The sequence below is a fragment of the Odocoileus virginianus genome, chromosome 26, assembly GCF_023699985.2.
Source record: "Odocoileus virginianus isolate 20LAN1187 ecotype Illinois chromosome 26, Ovbor_1.2, whole genome shotgun sequence".
In the NCBI taxonomy this organism is placed as follows: domain Eukaryota; kingdom Metazoa; phylum Chordata; class Mammalia; order Artiodactyla; family Cervidae; genus Odocoileus; species Odocoileus virginianus.
In genome coordinates this window covers 39,384,833-39,400,641 of record NC_069699.1, presented here as the reverse complement: position 1 = coordinate 39,400,641, position 15,809 = coordinate 39,384,833, and the positions used below count along the sequence as shown (strand labels likewise).

Here is a 15,809-nt window from a genome sequence, read left to right as displayed (position 1 = left end):
GCAGTGGAAGCCCTCCAGCAGCTGGCTGTGCCTCTTTAGTCTACCAGTCCTGCCCATATCCGTTCTCCCATGCCTACCAACGCCTTCCTGCACTTGGGCGAGTGCAGAAACTTCTGCAGTTGTCTAACAGTGAGTGTGTGTGTGTGTATGTGTGCGTGCGCACACCACACGATCATATAAAAGAATAAAGCAACATATCTAAGAGTAGATCCCCAAGAGAATGAATGTAGGGAGGAAAGAAGGAATGAAAGAAAAACCACAAGTAGTAATTAAAAAGAATGAAAGACGGGAGGCCAGAAGGAAAGCACAGCAGTGAAGGAGCAAGGCGCCCTGCCGGCCAGAGGCTGAGCGCAGTGCGCCCGCGGTGCCCTGCTCGCGCTCCCCCGGGGTCCACTTACCGGACCGGAGCAGCACCGCCCGGTAGAGCCCGGTGGCCTCAGTGGGCCCCCGCCCCCGCTCTCCCAGCCTCTGCGCCATGCACCCGCGCGCTGGATTGCGGAGCTGGGGCCGCAGGCTGGGAGCGCACCGCGGAGCGCAGTCCTCTGTCGGAGCACCTTCACAACCGTGACTCGCCGGAGATCCAAACCCCGCCGCAGATCAGGTTACGCAGGGCAGGAGCGCCAGGCCCTGAGGCGCCCGCGGGGGAGGGACAGGAGGCGGGAGGGCCAGGCCGGTATCTCTGCCCAGGCTGGGCACGGGTAAGCCTCTGGCGTGAGGACTCCTGGCTTCACCGTTACAGGGCCAAGGCGAGAACCCCGTGTCCCGATTTCCAGTCTGGTCTCCTACCTACTCTTCTCTGCGCCGCTGGCCTTGTTGAATGCTGCAAGCAGGTGTGGGGTTCTGGAGTGCCATCTCTGGGATCAGGTCCAGCGCCACTAATTAATAGCTCTGTGACCCCACGGTTCACTTATCTAACCTCACAGAGCCTCAGTTTTCTCATCTGTAAAATGGGGATAACCATAGAACTCATCTCTCAGGGTTGTGAGCATAACCAACTCATTTTCTCTATCTCTTAGAACAGTGGCTAGCATAGAACAAATGCAATATATTGTTTTCATTTTATTTTGGTTTTCTTTTCAGTGTTCCAAGGCATCCTGGGGTGGGTGACATTGAGAAGCAGGGGCTTGGCTGGGGGAAGTAAGTTGTGGCGGGAGGCCCCCGGGATTCTACAAGGTTTCCTTCTCTGGCTTTGTGGAATCCCTTTAACATCAAAAAATGGGAGGACCAGTTCAGTTCAGTTGCTCAGCTGTGTCTGACTCTTTGCGACTCCATGGACTGCAGCACGCCAGGCTTCCCCGTCCATCACCAACTCCTGGAGCTTACTCAAACTCATGTCCGTTGAGTCAGTGATGCCATCCAACCATCTCATCCTCTGTCGTCCCTTTCTCCTCCCACCTTCAGTCATTCCCAGCATCAGGGGCTTTTCAAATGGGTCAGTTCTTCGCATCAGGTGACCAAAGTATTGGAGTCTCAGCTTCAGCATTAGTCCTTACAAATATTCAGGACTGATTTCCTTTAGGATGGACTGGTTGGATCTCCTTGCAGTCCAAAGGACTCTCAAGTCTTCTCCAACACCACAGTTCAAAAGCATCACTTCTTTGGCACTCAGCTTTCTTTATACATGACTACTGGAAAAACCAAAGCTTTGACTAGACAGACCTTTGTTGGTAAAGTAATGTCTCTACTTTTTAATAAGCTGTCTAGGTTGGTCATAACTTTTCTTCCAAGGAGCAAGCGTCTTTTAATTTCACGGCTGCAGTCACCATCTACAGTGATTTTGGAGCCCCCCCCCCCCCCCCCCAAAGTAAAATCTGTCACTGTTTTCATTGTTTCCCCAAGAGTCTAAAGGTAGATGGGCAAGGTCAACCAGGCAAGTTTGGAAGATATAAGAAAACAACCATCTGATTCTCTACCCTGTCACTGCTGCTGGGCTATATTTCTTCTGAAACAAAAACTAATCTTCATGTGCTTTATGTCCTGTTCTGTTTCATCTTCACAATCCTATGAATTAGGGTCTATTAGCCTTCCTTCCAATTTTACAGATGAGGAAACAGGCTCAGAGAAGTTAAGCAATTTATCTGAGGCCACACAGTGTGGGGCTGGCATACAAACTCAGGGGCCTGACCTCAATGGGGCCACTCTCCTGCATCTGTTATTTCATATACTCTTCATGCAAACACTGGGAAGTGTGTATGGTGACATGAATGTAGAAATCCTATTCAAGATACCACCTTAGGGATGATGCACTTGAAACTCAGGGAGGTGAGGTGGCTTGCTCATGCTCAGAGCTAGTTGGAGGAGCCAGCACCCAATTCAGTTCTCCACCCACAAAATGAACGCCCCTGAATCTATAGAATCCCAGCACCCGCCCTCCGCCCGGCCCCAGAGCTGCTCAAGCCCCTGAGCAGCCCCTGATTATGGCTGCGTCTTGTGCCGGCTGCTGCGACCGTGGCCACACAGTCACATCCACCTCTGCCTCGGTCTTCCCTCCAGCCTTGGTGCCCCACAGGCCAGCAGCCGAGTTGCCTCTCTCTCTCCCCTGACCACTGCCCAGGCCCAGCTTCCGCTGTGACTCGGGGGTCCCTGTCGCCACACAGGCCCCTAAGGACCCAGGTGACACGTTGGCCAGACTGGTCATGTTTCTTGTCAACAACCAGCCACCATGAAACCCAGGCACGACGCCAGGCACTGGGCATTCACTCTCGCGTATCCGTTCTTCAGAGGAAACTGTATCTCATGTGACCCACTTATTAAGTATGGTTATACCCATTTCAGAGATGAGGAAGATAAGGTTCAAGTGACCTGCCCAAGATGACTTTTTATCTAATTATACTGTAAAATATGTTGAAATGACACATAAAGGAGTAAAGAATGAAGTAAATGTGATTCATGAACTTTCCAACCAGACATGATCAATATCATTATATTGGTGACGCTCCTTCCAGACTTATAAAAAATGCATATACAAAACTTACCTCTTTCTAACATTTCAGGTAGAAGGCATTTGAACCCAGATGGTGCCAAAGCTTTTACTGCAGGAGGAAAACCAAGTCAGGTGTCCAACAAGGTGCAGGTTCAGGAAAATTATGACTAAGGAATGTGCTTTTATAGAGCATTCCAGAGAGATTAACACTGATTGCATCCCCAAGGAATTCTAGGGGAATCTGACTTACCTGAGCCATTTAGTCTCTGCTTCTCATTTTCATTATGAAATACAGCCTGGGGAGAGTATTCCTTCTGTGAACAGAGAGAAAGTAAAGGGCAGTGAGGACTCTGCCCCCTGGCAGGGGGAGGAGTGAGGAGAGATTCACGGAGCCCCCGAGTCTTCTGACCACAGATGGGACTGGCCAGGATCAAAGTCCTCTGCAGAGAAACAAAGTACTCTCATCCTTGGCGTGCATGCGTGCGTGCGTGCGTGCGTGTGTGTGTGTGTGTTGTGTGTGTGTGTGTGTGTTTGGGCATCATTTATGAGACTCACTTTTTTAAATGAGACTCACTTAAAAAAAAGTGACTATTTTTAGAACAGATTTAGACTGAGAGAAAAATTAAGATAACAGAATTCCTTGTACCCTGCATGTAGATTCTCTATTGTTTCTCTTAATATCCTACATATATGTAGATATACATGTACATAGTATGGCACATCTGTTCTAATTAACAAACTAATTATTAGACTGTTAACTAATTGTTAAGTAATAACATTATTTAAAAAAAATTCTCACCTCCCCTGAGTTCATGATGGAAATCAGTTTATTGAGTCTGACTGGGTTGTGAAGATGCATATTCTTTTTTTTTTTTTTTTTAATTTTTTCCATTTATTTTTATTAGTTGGAGGCTAATTACTTTACATCATTGCAGTGGTTTTTGTCATACATTGAAATGAATTAGCCATGGATTTACAAGGATGCATATTCTTATTTTTTTTTAAATTATTGGAATATAGTTGATTTACAGTGTTGTGTTAGTTTCAGGCGTATATAGCAAGTGAATCAGCTATATATATATCTCCACTCCTTTTCAGCTTCTTTTCCATGTAGGCCATTGTACAGTATTGAGTACAGTTCCCTGTGTTATACAGTAGGTCCTTGTCAGTTACCTACTTTATATACAGTGGCGTACTACGTCAACTCCAGTCTTCCAATTTATCCCTCCCCCTTTACTCCTCGGTAACCATAAGTTGTCTACATCTGTAACTGTTTTTGTAATAAGTTCATTTGTATCCTTTTTTGTTTTTTAGATTCCACGTATAAGTGATATATGATATTGCTTGCAGCATCATTATTAACTAAAGTCCGAGAGACAGTGGAGGAGCCTGGCGTACTGCAGTCCACGGGGTCACAGAGTCAGACACGACTTAGCAACTGAACAGCGACAACAAGACCTTATTCAGAGTTCCTTAGTTTTTACCTAATGTTATTTTTTCTATCGGAGAATCTCATCCAAGATACCATGTTACATTTCGTTGTCTTATCTCCTGAGGTTCCTCTTGGCTGTGATAGTTTCTCAGACTCTCTTTTGGGTGAATTTGGCAGTTTTGAAGATTACTGAGAGCCGTGTTCTTTCACGTGAGGTTCCTTCTACCTGGACTGCCTTCTCCCTACCTTCCTGGCAAACTCCTTACCCCTCGAGGGCAGTTTCAGAAGGCATCAGGGTTCAGTCCTCAATGTTGGTTCTTAGACATCTCCCCCCGCCCCACTCTGTCATGGGTTTAAAAAACTCTAAGTCAGTGATTCCTAAATGTTTATTTCTAGTTCAGACTTTCACCCTGAGCTTAAACTCCATCCAATAGGCTACTTGGCATCTCCACTCGAAAGTCTAAGAGGCCCAGCTCACCAGGGCCCACGTGGAATTCTTGACCACCCCGGCCCCCAGTCTGTTTCTCCCCTGTCACCCCACCTTAACAAGGACCTCCATTCCAGCCCTGTGACTCCGGTGGGAGCCTGAGGCTGCCTTGCCCTGTCTTCCTCCAGCCCCTCAGATCACAAAAGCATGATCACTCTACCTCCTGCAATCTCCTCAGTCCATCCACTTCTTGCCCCCACCATAGCCCCGGCACTCCCACTCATGCCTGATGCCTGCAGTAGCCTTCCCTCCTTCAAACCATTCTCCACAGATCCTAGAGCAAGGCTTTAAGATGTGATGCAGGCTCTGACCCTGCCCTTACTCGAAACCCTTTGGTTCCTCCCACTGCACTCGAAACCAAACTCACATGCCTTCCGCTGACCTTCAAGGCCCCTGCAATCTGACCCCCTCCTTGCCAACCTCTCAGACCTCATTTATTTGTTCCTTCATATGTTCAAGGACTTGGGAATGCATCTGTGAAAAAAACTGACAGGGGTCCTTGACCTAGTGCTGCTGACATTCTATTAATAGTGAGGGAGACAGAAAATAGGCATAATGAATACGTAGATAGTCTGTTAAAAGGTTCTCCATGGAGAGAAGGAAGGTCGGAGCTGGGGAGGAGTGGGGAGTGGGGGTACACGTGATGATAAGCGTCTGCTGGTGGCGGGGGTGCTCATGGAGAAGGTGAGATGGGAGCAGGGACCTGTAGGAAGTGGGGGAGTTACCACACAGGCCTCTTAGGGAAGAGCGCTGCGGACAGAGGAAGCAGTGAGGACAAGGGTCCTGAGGCTGGAGTGCGCCAGACAGTCAGGAGCAGGGCCGCCTTCCTCTCGCCCCACACTCCAGCCCCGGGAGCCGCCTGCGCTCCCTGAGAGCCACGCTGTCTTTCACTTTCCCACTCTGTTATAAGCTGCCCCTCCACCCAGGGAGCCACTCCTCAACTCTGCCTGACTATTCCTTTTTATCTTGTAAGTCTCAGCTGAAATGCCACTTCCTCAAGGAGGTCCCACGGATCACACGAGCCCACGGCACCCCCGAGTTCCCCTGTATTAATATTCACCCCTCAGTTACGATCATCTGAGCCCTGCCTCCTCCACCAGACTGTGCCTGCCCTGAAGGGGCACTGGGACCTGGTCACGGCTGTCTCCCCAGGGCCTGGTCCAAAGCTGGGCCTGGACTGGGTGCCCAATAATGATTTATTAAAAGAATGAATGTCAGAAGCACAAACAACCCAATAAAAAAATGGGTGAAAGACCTAAATATAGACTGTTCTCCAAATATTCACATGGCCAACAAACACATGAAATGCTCATCATCACTAATTATCAGAGATATGCAAGTCAGAGGTACAGGGTATCACGTCACATCCATCAGAATGGCCATCATCAAAAAGTCTACAAACAATAGAAGCTGGAGAGGATGTGGTGCACTGTTGGTGGGGATGTAAAATGATATAGCCACTATGGAGAACAGGATGGAAGTTCCTATAAAAGCTGAAAATAGGACTACCGTATGACCCAGCAATCCCACAACTGGGCATACACCCTGAGAAAGCCACAGTCCAAAAAGACACATGCACCCCAGTGTTCACTGCAGCACTGTTTACAATAGTCAGGACATGGAAGCAGCCTAGACGTCCATCGACAGAGAATGAAGAAGATGCGGTGTATGTATACAATGGAATACTACTCAGGCATAAAAAGGAACCCAGTTGGGTCAATTGTAGAGAAGCGGATGGACCGAGAGTCTGTCATACAGAGTGAAGTCAGTGAGAAGGAGAAAAACAACATTTCTATCAATGCATACATATGGAATCTAGAAAAGTGGTACACATGAACCTATTTTCAGGGCAGCAATGGAGACACAGGCAGTGGACTTGTTGGCAAAGAGGGGAAGGGGAGGGTGGGGTGAATTGAGAAATGGGGACGGACATACTGAGACATGGTCGGACCGACCCTACCATGTGTGAAATAGACAGCTAGTGGGAAGCGGCTATTCAGCCCAGGGAGCTCAGCTCCGTGGTGGCCTGGAGGGTGGGATGGGGGCGGGTGGGAGGCAGGCTCACGAGAGAGGGGATGGAGACACACCTACAGCTGATTCACAGTGTTGTACATCAGAAACTAACACAACATTGTAAAGCAATTATATTCCAGTAAAAAAAAAAATGAGTGAAGTGAACAGAATGGATGCACACCCACGGTGAGCTCTGGGCTCTGTGAGGGAAGTGTGTGATTCCACAGGGAGTGAGTCAGGGCTGGAATGAGCGGTGCCTGCTGCTGCCTGCCCGCCCGCCCAGAGATTAGAGCGGGGACAGAAGGGCCTGTGGTCCTGACGTTTCCCTGGGGCGCTCTGCCGTTTTGAGCTCTGTCGCCAAGGAGGGCACAGAAAAGAGAGCGTATTTGAGATCTTGCCAAGCCTCTTTCATGGTTTAAACAAAAAGAGTAAGAGGACCAGTAACTTCATCTCTAGAAGAAAATCCCAGGACAGAAAAATGACCTTCTCCAAAGGCTTGGGAGGGCTATCGGAGCTTCTCCTTACATCTCCCCACACACACCTGGAGAGGAAGGCTGAGTCCCAAGGGTGGTGTGAGCATTACAGGGCCAGGCTTTCCTAAGGAGCAGCTCCCTGGACTCGGAGTTCAAACAAGTATCCCTTGCATGCCTGCCAACCTCCCTTGCACAACAGATTTGTTGGCAATCAGGCCAACTTGCGTCCAGTAAAAGCTCAGTGACCACGAAAGAGTCCTCTCCCCGCAGTCACTGAGGTTTGCTGATGAAGGAAACATTCCGCCTGCCCGCAGCCACTTGCCAAGGCAAAGCTGATTTGAAAAGTCGCCTGGACCTTTGCTGACGTATTACAGGTAACTGATAGTCTTTTCCAAGGACTGTGCTGATAAATACAGCCAATTCTCATTTGCTCACACCACAGAGGGATCGGAAGATGCTGGCCTAGTTCTAAGGTTAGTGAATGTACATAGAATTTCCAGAGGAAACACTATTATGTATTGCACAATACACCCAACTATGACTGAACGCAACTCAGCGCAAAGACATCTGCATTTCCCCTGTCCTTCCTGTGGCCACCGCCTACTTCCTTTCATGTCCTTGATTGTTGAGGACAGTCTCTTGGGGTGGGTCCTTGGGTGAGCCTATGTCCAGCCTCCTTTTCTCCGTTTTGCTGCAGTGCTTCCCCCGGAGGCTGATGTCTCTGTCTGATAAGTGTCAAGAAGACCCCCAACCCCATCACTCATCCATTCCAGCCCTCCTCACAGGATGATGCATGTGCCAAGTAACACCTCTGGGGGACTTCCCTGGTGCTCCAGTGGTTAAGAATCCACGTGCTAATGCAGGAGACACAGGTTTGATCCCTGGTCTCAAAGATGCCACAGGACAACTGAATCTGTGCCCCCAAGTCCTGAGTCCGTGCTCTGCGATAAGAGAAGCCACTGCAATGAGCAGCCTGCACACTGTTGTCAGAGGGCAGCCCTTTCTAGTCACAAGTAGGGGAAGCCTGCACACAGCAACGAAGACCCAGTGCAGCCAGGAACTTAATAAGCAAATACATACAAACACCTCTGGGACCTTGCTTTGTATAAACATTTTAGAAATCAGGCACGCCACCATGACGTGCACTCGCCTTGAGCCCAGTGAAGGTTCACACGTGTGTTCACCAACCACCTCCAAGTCCAGGCTGTAAGACATCCTCTGCATCCGAGGGCTCCTCTGTGCCCCGTCTCAGCCAATGCCCGCCTTCTCCCAGAGTAAACCCTGTTCTGACCCCTATCACCACAGGCTAGTTTATCTTGTTCTAGAACATCACACAAACGGACTCGTCACAGTTACTGTTCAGGGTCTGACTTCTGTCACTGGGAAGCCTGTGTGAGCTTCAGCAGGGTTGTCGCCTCCGTCAGCAGATGACTCTTCACTGCCCTGTTCCCTTGCTGCATTGTGGTGTGCGTGTCTGCTCTTCTTCGGCTTCCAGGTTAGGGCGTGACTAACAAGGCTGCTGTGAACACCTTCCTGTCAGCTGTCTGGTAAACTCGGTGCTCCTTTCTGTTGGGTCAGCAGCCAGTGCTGGGTCCTAAGCTAGGTGAATGCTCAGCTACAGCAGATACTGTCTACACTGATTTTTATCAGTGTATGTGCTGTGCTTTTGGTATCTTCACAACAGGGTTTTTTGATACACTGATGTCCCTTCTTGTGTACCATCCTTTGGGCTGGTGCAGGAGAAGAAGGAAAAAGAAGAGCTGGAAAAAATGGCATCTTGGATAAATATGGGACTTCCCTGGTAGCTCAGATGGTAAAGACTCTGCCTGCAATGCAAGAGACCTGGGTTTGATCCCAGGTCAGGAAGATCCCCTGGAGAAGGAAATGACAACCCACTGGAGTATTCTTATCCGGGAAATCCCATGGACAGAGGAGACTGGCAGGCTATAGTCCATGGGGTCGCAAGGAGTCGGACATGACTGAGCAACTTTCACTTTCACTTGGATAAATATAGGAGAGTCTGAATTCTGAGGTTAGAAGAGATGAGGGTAGGACCGCAGACTATTAGTCCTTGTAGCCAGTGGTGAATCCAGAGGGAGGTGTGTCTCTGTGCGTCTTTATTTCCGTGCCCCTCCATTAAATTGTGAACATCGTGGGAAGAGAGACTGTGATATTCAGGGATGTGTCTTCAAAGTCCAGCACAATGTGAAGTGAGGCAAAATTAGAAGGGAAAAAGGAGAAGTTACAGCTGATACTGCAGAAATACAAAGGATCATGAGACTTCTATAAGCAACTACATGCCAATGAAATGGACAACCTGGAAGAAATGAACAAATTCTTAGAAAAGTACAACCAAAGATGGAACCAGGAAGAAATAGAAAACATGAACAAACCAATCACAAGTCGTGAAATTGAAACTGTGATGTAAAAACTTCCAAGAAACAAAAGTCCAGGACCAGATGGCTTCACTGGTGTATGCTAGGAAACATTCAGAGAAGAGCTAACATCTATACTTTGGAAACTGTTCCCAAAAAATTGCAGAGGGAGGAACACTCCTGAACCCATTCTATGAGGCCACCATCACCTTGATACCAAAACCAGACAAAGACATCACCCAAAACAGGACTTCCAGGGTGGTCCAGTAGTTAAGAATTCACCTTCCAACTCATGGGACAGATTTGACCCCTGGTCAGGGAACTAAGATCCCACATGCCACAAGGCAACTAAAGACCGCATGCTGCAACTAGACGGCCCGCATGCCCCAACTAGAGAAGTGGGTGTCCCATAACTGCACAGTCTGTGCATTCTAGAGCCTGTGTGCAGCAACTGCGGAAGCCTGCACACCACAACTGCAGAAGCCTGCACACCACAACTGGAAAAGTCCACATGCTGCCAAGAGCCCAGGAACTGCAGTGCATACTCAGCACAGCCGAGAAGAAAAAGAAAACTACAGTCCACATCACTGATGAACACGGAGGCAAAAGTCCTCAACAGAATATTAGCAAGCTGAATCCAAAAACACATTAAAAGCATCATACACCAGGATCAAGTGGGGTTTATCCCAGGCAGACAAGGATTCTTCAATATATTCAAATCAGTCAATGTGATACACCACATTAACAACTTGAAGAATAAATACCATAAGATTTTGACCAAATTCAACACCCATTTATTATTAAAAAAAAAACAAAACAAAAACCAACTCTCCACAGAGTGGGTACCGAGGGAGCCTAAGTAAGTAAGTAAGTAAAGTCGCTCAATCGGGTCCGACTCTTTGCGACCCCAGGGACTGTAGCCCACCAGGTTCCTCTGTCCATGGGATTTTCCAGGCAAGAATACTGGAGTGGCTTGCCATTTCCTTCTCCATGGGATCTTCCCAACCCAGGGATCGAACCCAGGTCTCCAGCATTGCAGGCAGGTGCTTTACCATCTGAGCTACCAGGGAAGCCCAACCGAGGGAGCCTACCTCAACATAATAAAGGCCATATATGACAAACCCATAGCAGACATTATTCTCAGTGCTGAAAAACTGAGAGCATTTTCTCTAAGATCAGGAATGAGATAAGGGGGTCCACTCTTGCCACTATTATTCAACATAGTTTTGAAAGTCCTAGTAGCCACAGCAATCAGAGAAGACAAAGAAATAAAAGGAATCCAACTTGGAAAAGAAGTAAAACGGCCACTGTTTGCAGATAACGGGATTCTATACATAGAAAATCCTAAAGATGCCACCAGAAAAATCATTAGCGTAAATCAATGCATTTTGTAAAGTTGCAGGATACAAAATTAATACACAAAAATCTCTTGCATCCTTTACACTAACAATGGAATATTAGAAAGAGAAATTAAGGAAACAATCCCATTGATCACTGCAACAAAAAGAATAAAATACCTAGGAATAAACCTACCTAAGGAGGCAAAGATCTATATGCCAAAAACTATAAAATACTAAAGAAAGAAATCAAAGATAACACAGATGGAGAGATACATATGGTCTTAGATTGGATGAATCAGTATTGTGAAAATGGCTATACTATCCAAAGCAATCTACAGATTCAGTCTTATTCTTATCAAATTACCAATGGCATTTTTCAAAGAACTAGAAAAGAAATTTTGACAATTTGTATGTAAACTCAAAACACCCTGAAGAGCCAAAGCCATCTTGAGAAAGAAAAATGAAGCTGGAGGAATCAGACTCCCTGGCTTCAGGTTATATTACAAAACCTACCGTCATCAAGATGGTATGGTACTGGCATAGAAATATAGGCCAATGGAACAGGATAGGAAGCCCAGAGATAAATCCATGTACATATGGTCACCTAATCTATGACAAGAATCTGCCTGCCAGTGCAGGAGACTGAGGTTTGATCCTTGGGTCAAGAAGATCTCCTGCACTGTTCTTGCCTGGAGAATTACATGGATAGAGGAGCCTGGCAGGCTATAGTCCATGGGGTCACAAGAGTCAGACAGGACTGAGTGACTTTCACTAATCTATGACAAAGGAGGCAAGATTACACAGTGGAGAAAAAACAGCCTCTTTAATAAGGGAAAACTAGACAGCTACATGTAAAAGAATGAAATTATAACACTCCTTAATATCATACACAAAAATAAACTCAAAATGGATTAAAGTCCTGAATATAAGGCTGGATACTATAAAACTCCTAGAGGAAAACGTAGGCAGAACAGTCTTTGACATAAACCACACCAAGATCTTTTGTGACCCATCTCTTAGAGTAATGAAAATAAAAACAAAAATAAACAAATTGGACCTAATTAAATTTAAAAGCTTTTGCACAGCAAAGCAAACCATAACAAGACAAAAAGACAACCCTCAGAACGGGAGAAAATATTTGCAAAGAATTGATCTCCAAAATATACAAACAGCTCATGCAGCTCAATGTCAAAAAACCAAACAGTCCCATCAAAAAATGGGTAGAAGACCTAAATAGACATTTATGCAAAGAAGATGTAAAAATGGCCAACAAACAAATGAAAAAATGCCCAACATCACTAATCATTAGAGTAATATAAATCAAAACGACAATGAGGTATCTATCACCTTATACTGGTTAAAACAGCCATCATCAAAAAATCTAGACACAATAAATGCTGGAGAGGGTGTGGAGAAAAGGGAAACCTGCATCCTCAGAAAACTAAAAATAGAACTACCATATGATTCAGCAATCCCACTAATGGGAATATACCTAGAGAAAATCATAATTTGAAAAAGACACATATATCCCAATGTTTATTGCAGCATTGTTTACATTATCAGAACGTGGAAGCAATGTAAATATTCATCAAAAGAAGGATGGATAAATGGATAAAGACGGTGTGGTACATATATACAATGGTCTATTACTCAGCCATGGAAAGGAATGAAATTGGGTCATGTGTAGTGATATGGATGGACCTAGAGTCTGTCACACACAGTGAAGTTAATCAGAAGGAGAACAACACATGTTGTATATTAACACATACACATGGAATCTAGAAAAATGGTAGAGATGAACCTGTTTGCCAGGCAGGAATAGACACACCTACAGAGAATGGACATTCGGCCACAGTGAGGGAAAGGGAGAGTGGGGCGAATTGGGAAGGAGCAGTCACACACATGACTACCATGCGTAAAACCGATGGCTGGGGGAGGCTGCCCTACAATGCAGGGAGCTCCGCTCAGGACTCCGGGGATGACTGACAAGGGTGGGGTGGGAGGTGGGAGAGAGGCTCAAGCAAGGAGATAGAGACACCCAAATAGTTACTCTGTTACATAGCAGAGAGGAATGCAACATCTTAAAGCGATTATACTCCAATTAAAAAAAATAAATAGGACCTAATTAAACTTAAAAGCTTCTGCACAGCAAAAGAAATAACAAACAAAACGAAGACAACCCTCAGAATGGGAGAAAATGTTAGCAAACAAAGCAACAGACAAAGGATTACTTTCCAAAATATATAAACAGCTCATGCAACTCAATATAAAAAACAAAAACCCCAATCAAAAAATGCGTGGAAGACCTAAACAGACATTTCTCCAAAGAAGATGTATAGATGGCCAACAAACACATGAAAAAATGCTCAACATCACTAATCATTAGAGAAATGCAGATCAAAACTACAATGAGCTATCACCTCGCACTGGTCAGAATGGCCATTATCAAAAAATCTAGACACAATAAATGCTGGAGAGGGTGTGGAGAAAAGGGAACCCTCTTGCCCTGTTGGCGGGAATGTAAATTGATGCAGCCACTATGAAGAACAACATGGAAGGTCCTTAAAAAACTAAAAATAGGACTACCACACGGCCCAGCAATCCCACTCCTAGGCATATAGAAAACCTAGAGAAAACTATAACTCCAAAAGACACATGCACCCCAGTGTTCACTGCAGTGCTATCCACAATAGCCAAGACATGCAGCTTACATGTCCATCAACAGTGGGATGGAACAAACCTGGGTCATTTGTAGAGAGATTGATGGATACAGAGGCTATCATACAGAGTAAAATAAGTCCAAAAGAGAAAAACAAATATGTATTAATGCATGTATGTGGAATCTAGAAAAACAGTATAGATGACCTTATTTGCAAACCAGAAATAGAGACACACATAGAGAACAAATTATGAATTGTGATGGGGTGGGATGAAGTGGGAGGTTGGGATTGACATATATACACTGTTGATATTATATATAAAATAGGTAACGAGTGAGAAATTACTGTATAGCTCAGAGAACTCTACTCAATGCTCTGTGGTGACTTAAATGAGAAAGAAATTAAAAAACAAAACCCAAAAAGTCCAGCACAGTTTCTGGTACATAGGTGTTTAGTAAAGAGAACTACCTTAATATGGTAGTACATGTTTATTGAGCACATCTCAGAGCTGTGTTAAGACTGTACCTGTATGAAAGTGAAAGCAAAGTCGCTCAGTCACGTCTGGCTCTTTGTGACGCCATGGACTGTGGCCCACCAGGTTCCTCTGTCCATGGGATCTTCCAGGCAAGGGTACTGGAGTGGGTGGCCATTTCCTTCTCCAGGGAATCTTTCCGACCCCGGGATTGAACCCGGGTCTCCTGCACTGCAGGCAGATGCTTTACCGTCTGAACCACCAGGGAAGCCTGTACGGTCTCACTTAAATCTCATAATGCATAGTTTGTTCTTTTAATCATATAGTGAATATTTACAAAGTAGAGTTTGTACAGTGGCATCAAGCCAACTCAGTAAGCACCAAATGTCGATATGATACAGACATTTTTGATCACTGTACAATTAACTGAAAACCAAAGATAAATAACTTAAGAGTCTCAGATTTTGAGATTAGGGAAGAGCTGGGTTCCTGGTTTGTGGATGAGGAAGGAAGCTGAGGCCTTGGACAGGTCAGGACACTCAGCTAGCAGGTGGCAGCAATGCAGTTAGACTGGAGGCAGTCTGACTTTGGTGCCTGGGGCCCTAGTCACATTCACAGGTCAGGTGTGAGTGTGTGTGTGTGGTGGCAGAGAGACTGTACCCCATTTTACTGAAAAGGAGACTGAGGCTCAGAGAGATTAAGGAACACTTTTCTGTGAATTCAGCTGGACCAGCGTCCCTCTCAAGCTTTTTCTTTTTTTTTAAATTTTTTGGCTGCCCTGAGTGGCTTGTGAGATCTTAGTTCTCCAACCAGGGACTGAACCAATTCCCTCGGCTGTGAGAGTGCAGAGTCCTACCCACTGGACCACCAGGGAATTCCCCTAAGCTAATTTTTAAAGATGGAGTCCTTCTAACATGACCCTGGGCTCCTGCCCACCCTCTCCCGTTCCCCATTCCTGAGCTCATGAACACAGGGCTCGCAGGGCCCTCCGTGAGCCTCACTGCCTTGCTGTCACAGAGCCACTGTGCTGTGTGAGGCCACGCCTGCTGCTTCTCGCTTCCTTCCCCAGGGACAGGGGGAATCACAGCCAGCCACCCTTTATTTACAGCGCTGGGCACTGCTTGGAGAAGTGCCAGACCCTGGGGCCTGTCCCTTTCCAGGGGTCCATTTACATTGTACTGGTGTTGTATCCTCAAGGGCACCGCCTTTCATCAGAGGGAGCCCCCAGGGTCCTCGTCTCCGGGGTCTGCTCACTGTCCCTTCATTCCAGCCCCTCGGGCTTCAGAGGCCCGGAATGCTGCCCTCCTGGAACCAGGCTGAGGCCCTGGACAAGGAGCTGCCCCCCAGCCAGGAGGCGGAGGGACAGCCTTCTGCTCCTCACCTGCAGTTGGCAGGGGGGCTGTCTAGCTCACCTTAAAACCTTGTAAAATAGTTCCCACAAGAATATATAGATCCACTGCTGCTTTAAACATTTGGAACAACCCAACTGCATATAAAACATGTCTCCTTTCTAGCCCCTCTCAACCTCAACGTCACCCCTTCCCCAGAGTTACCACTATTTTCGATGACGTATGTGTGTTTTGGTCATTTTTTGTAGCTTGTTTTTTAAGCTCTATGATATGTCTTGTAGATAT

General features: G+C 46.4%; 1 protein-coding gene and 1 long non-coding RNA gene across 3 annotated transcripts in view; one reads left to right on the top strand and one right to left on the bottom strand.

The window, feature by feature from the left end:
- FAM107A (family with sequence similarity 107 member A) overlaps positions 1–15,809 on the bottom strand; it is an 87,700-nt gene that overhangs the window by 33,945 nt on the left and 37,946 nt on the right. The window contains exon 2 of one of the 2 annotated variants that reach the window (XM_020907848.2): positions 3,174–3,237. In XM_020907848.2, coding sequence (XP_020763507.1) covers positions 3,174–3,237 — 64 coding nt within the window. Of the gene's footprint in view, positions 1–398; positions 582–3,173; positions 3,238–15,809 lie in introns of those variants that run through there. The other variant, XM_020907850.2, reaches the window with a different exon arrangement.
- On the top strand, positions 511–6,102 carry LOC139031251 (uncharacterized). Its single transcript, XR_011483720.1, has 2 exons — positions 511–601; positions 4,238–6,102. It is a non-coding gene; the product is annotated as an uncharacterized lncRNA (long non-coding RNA).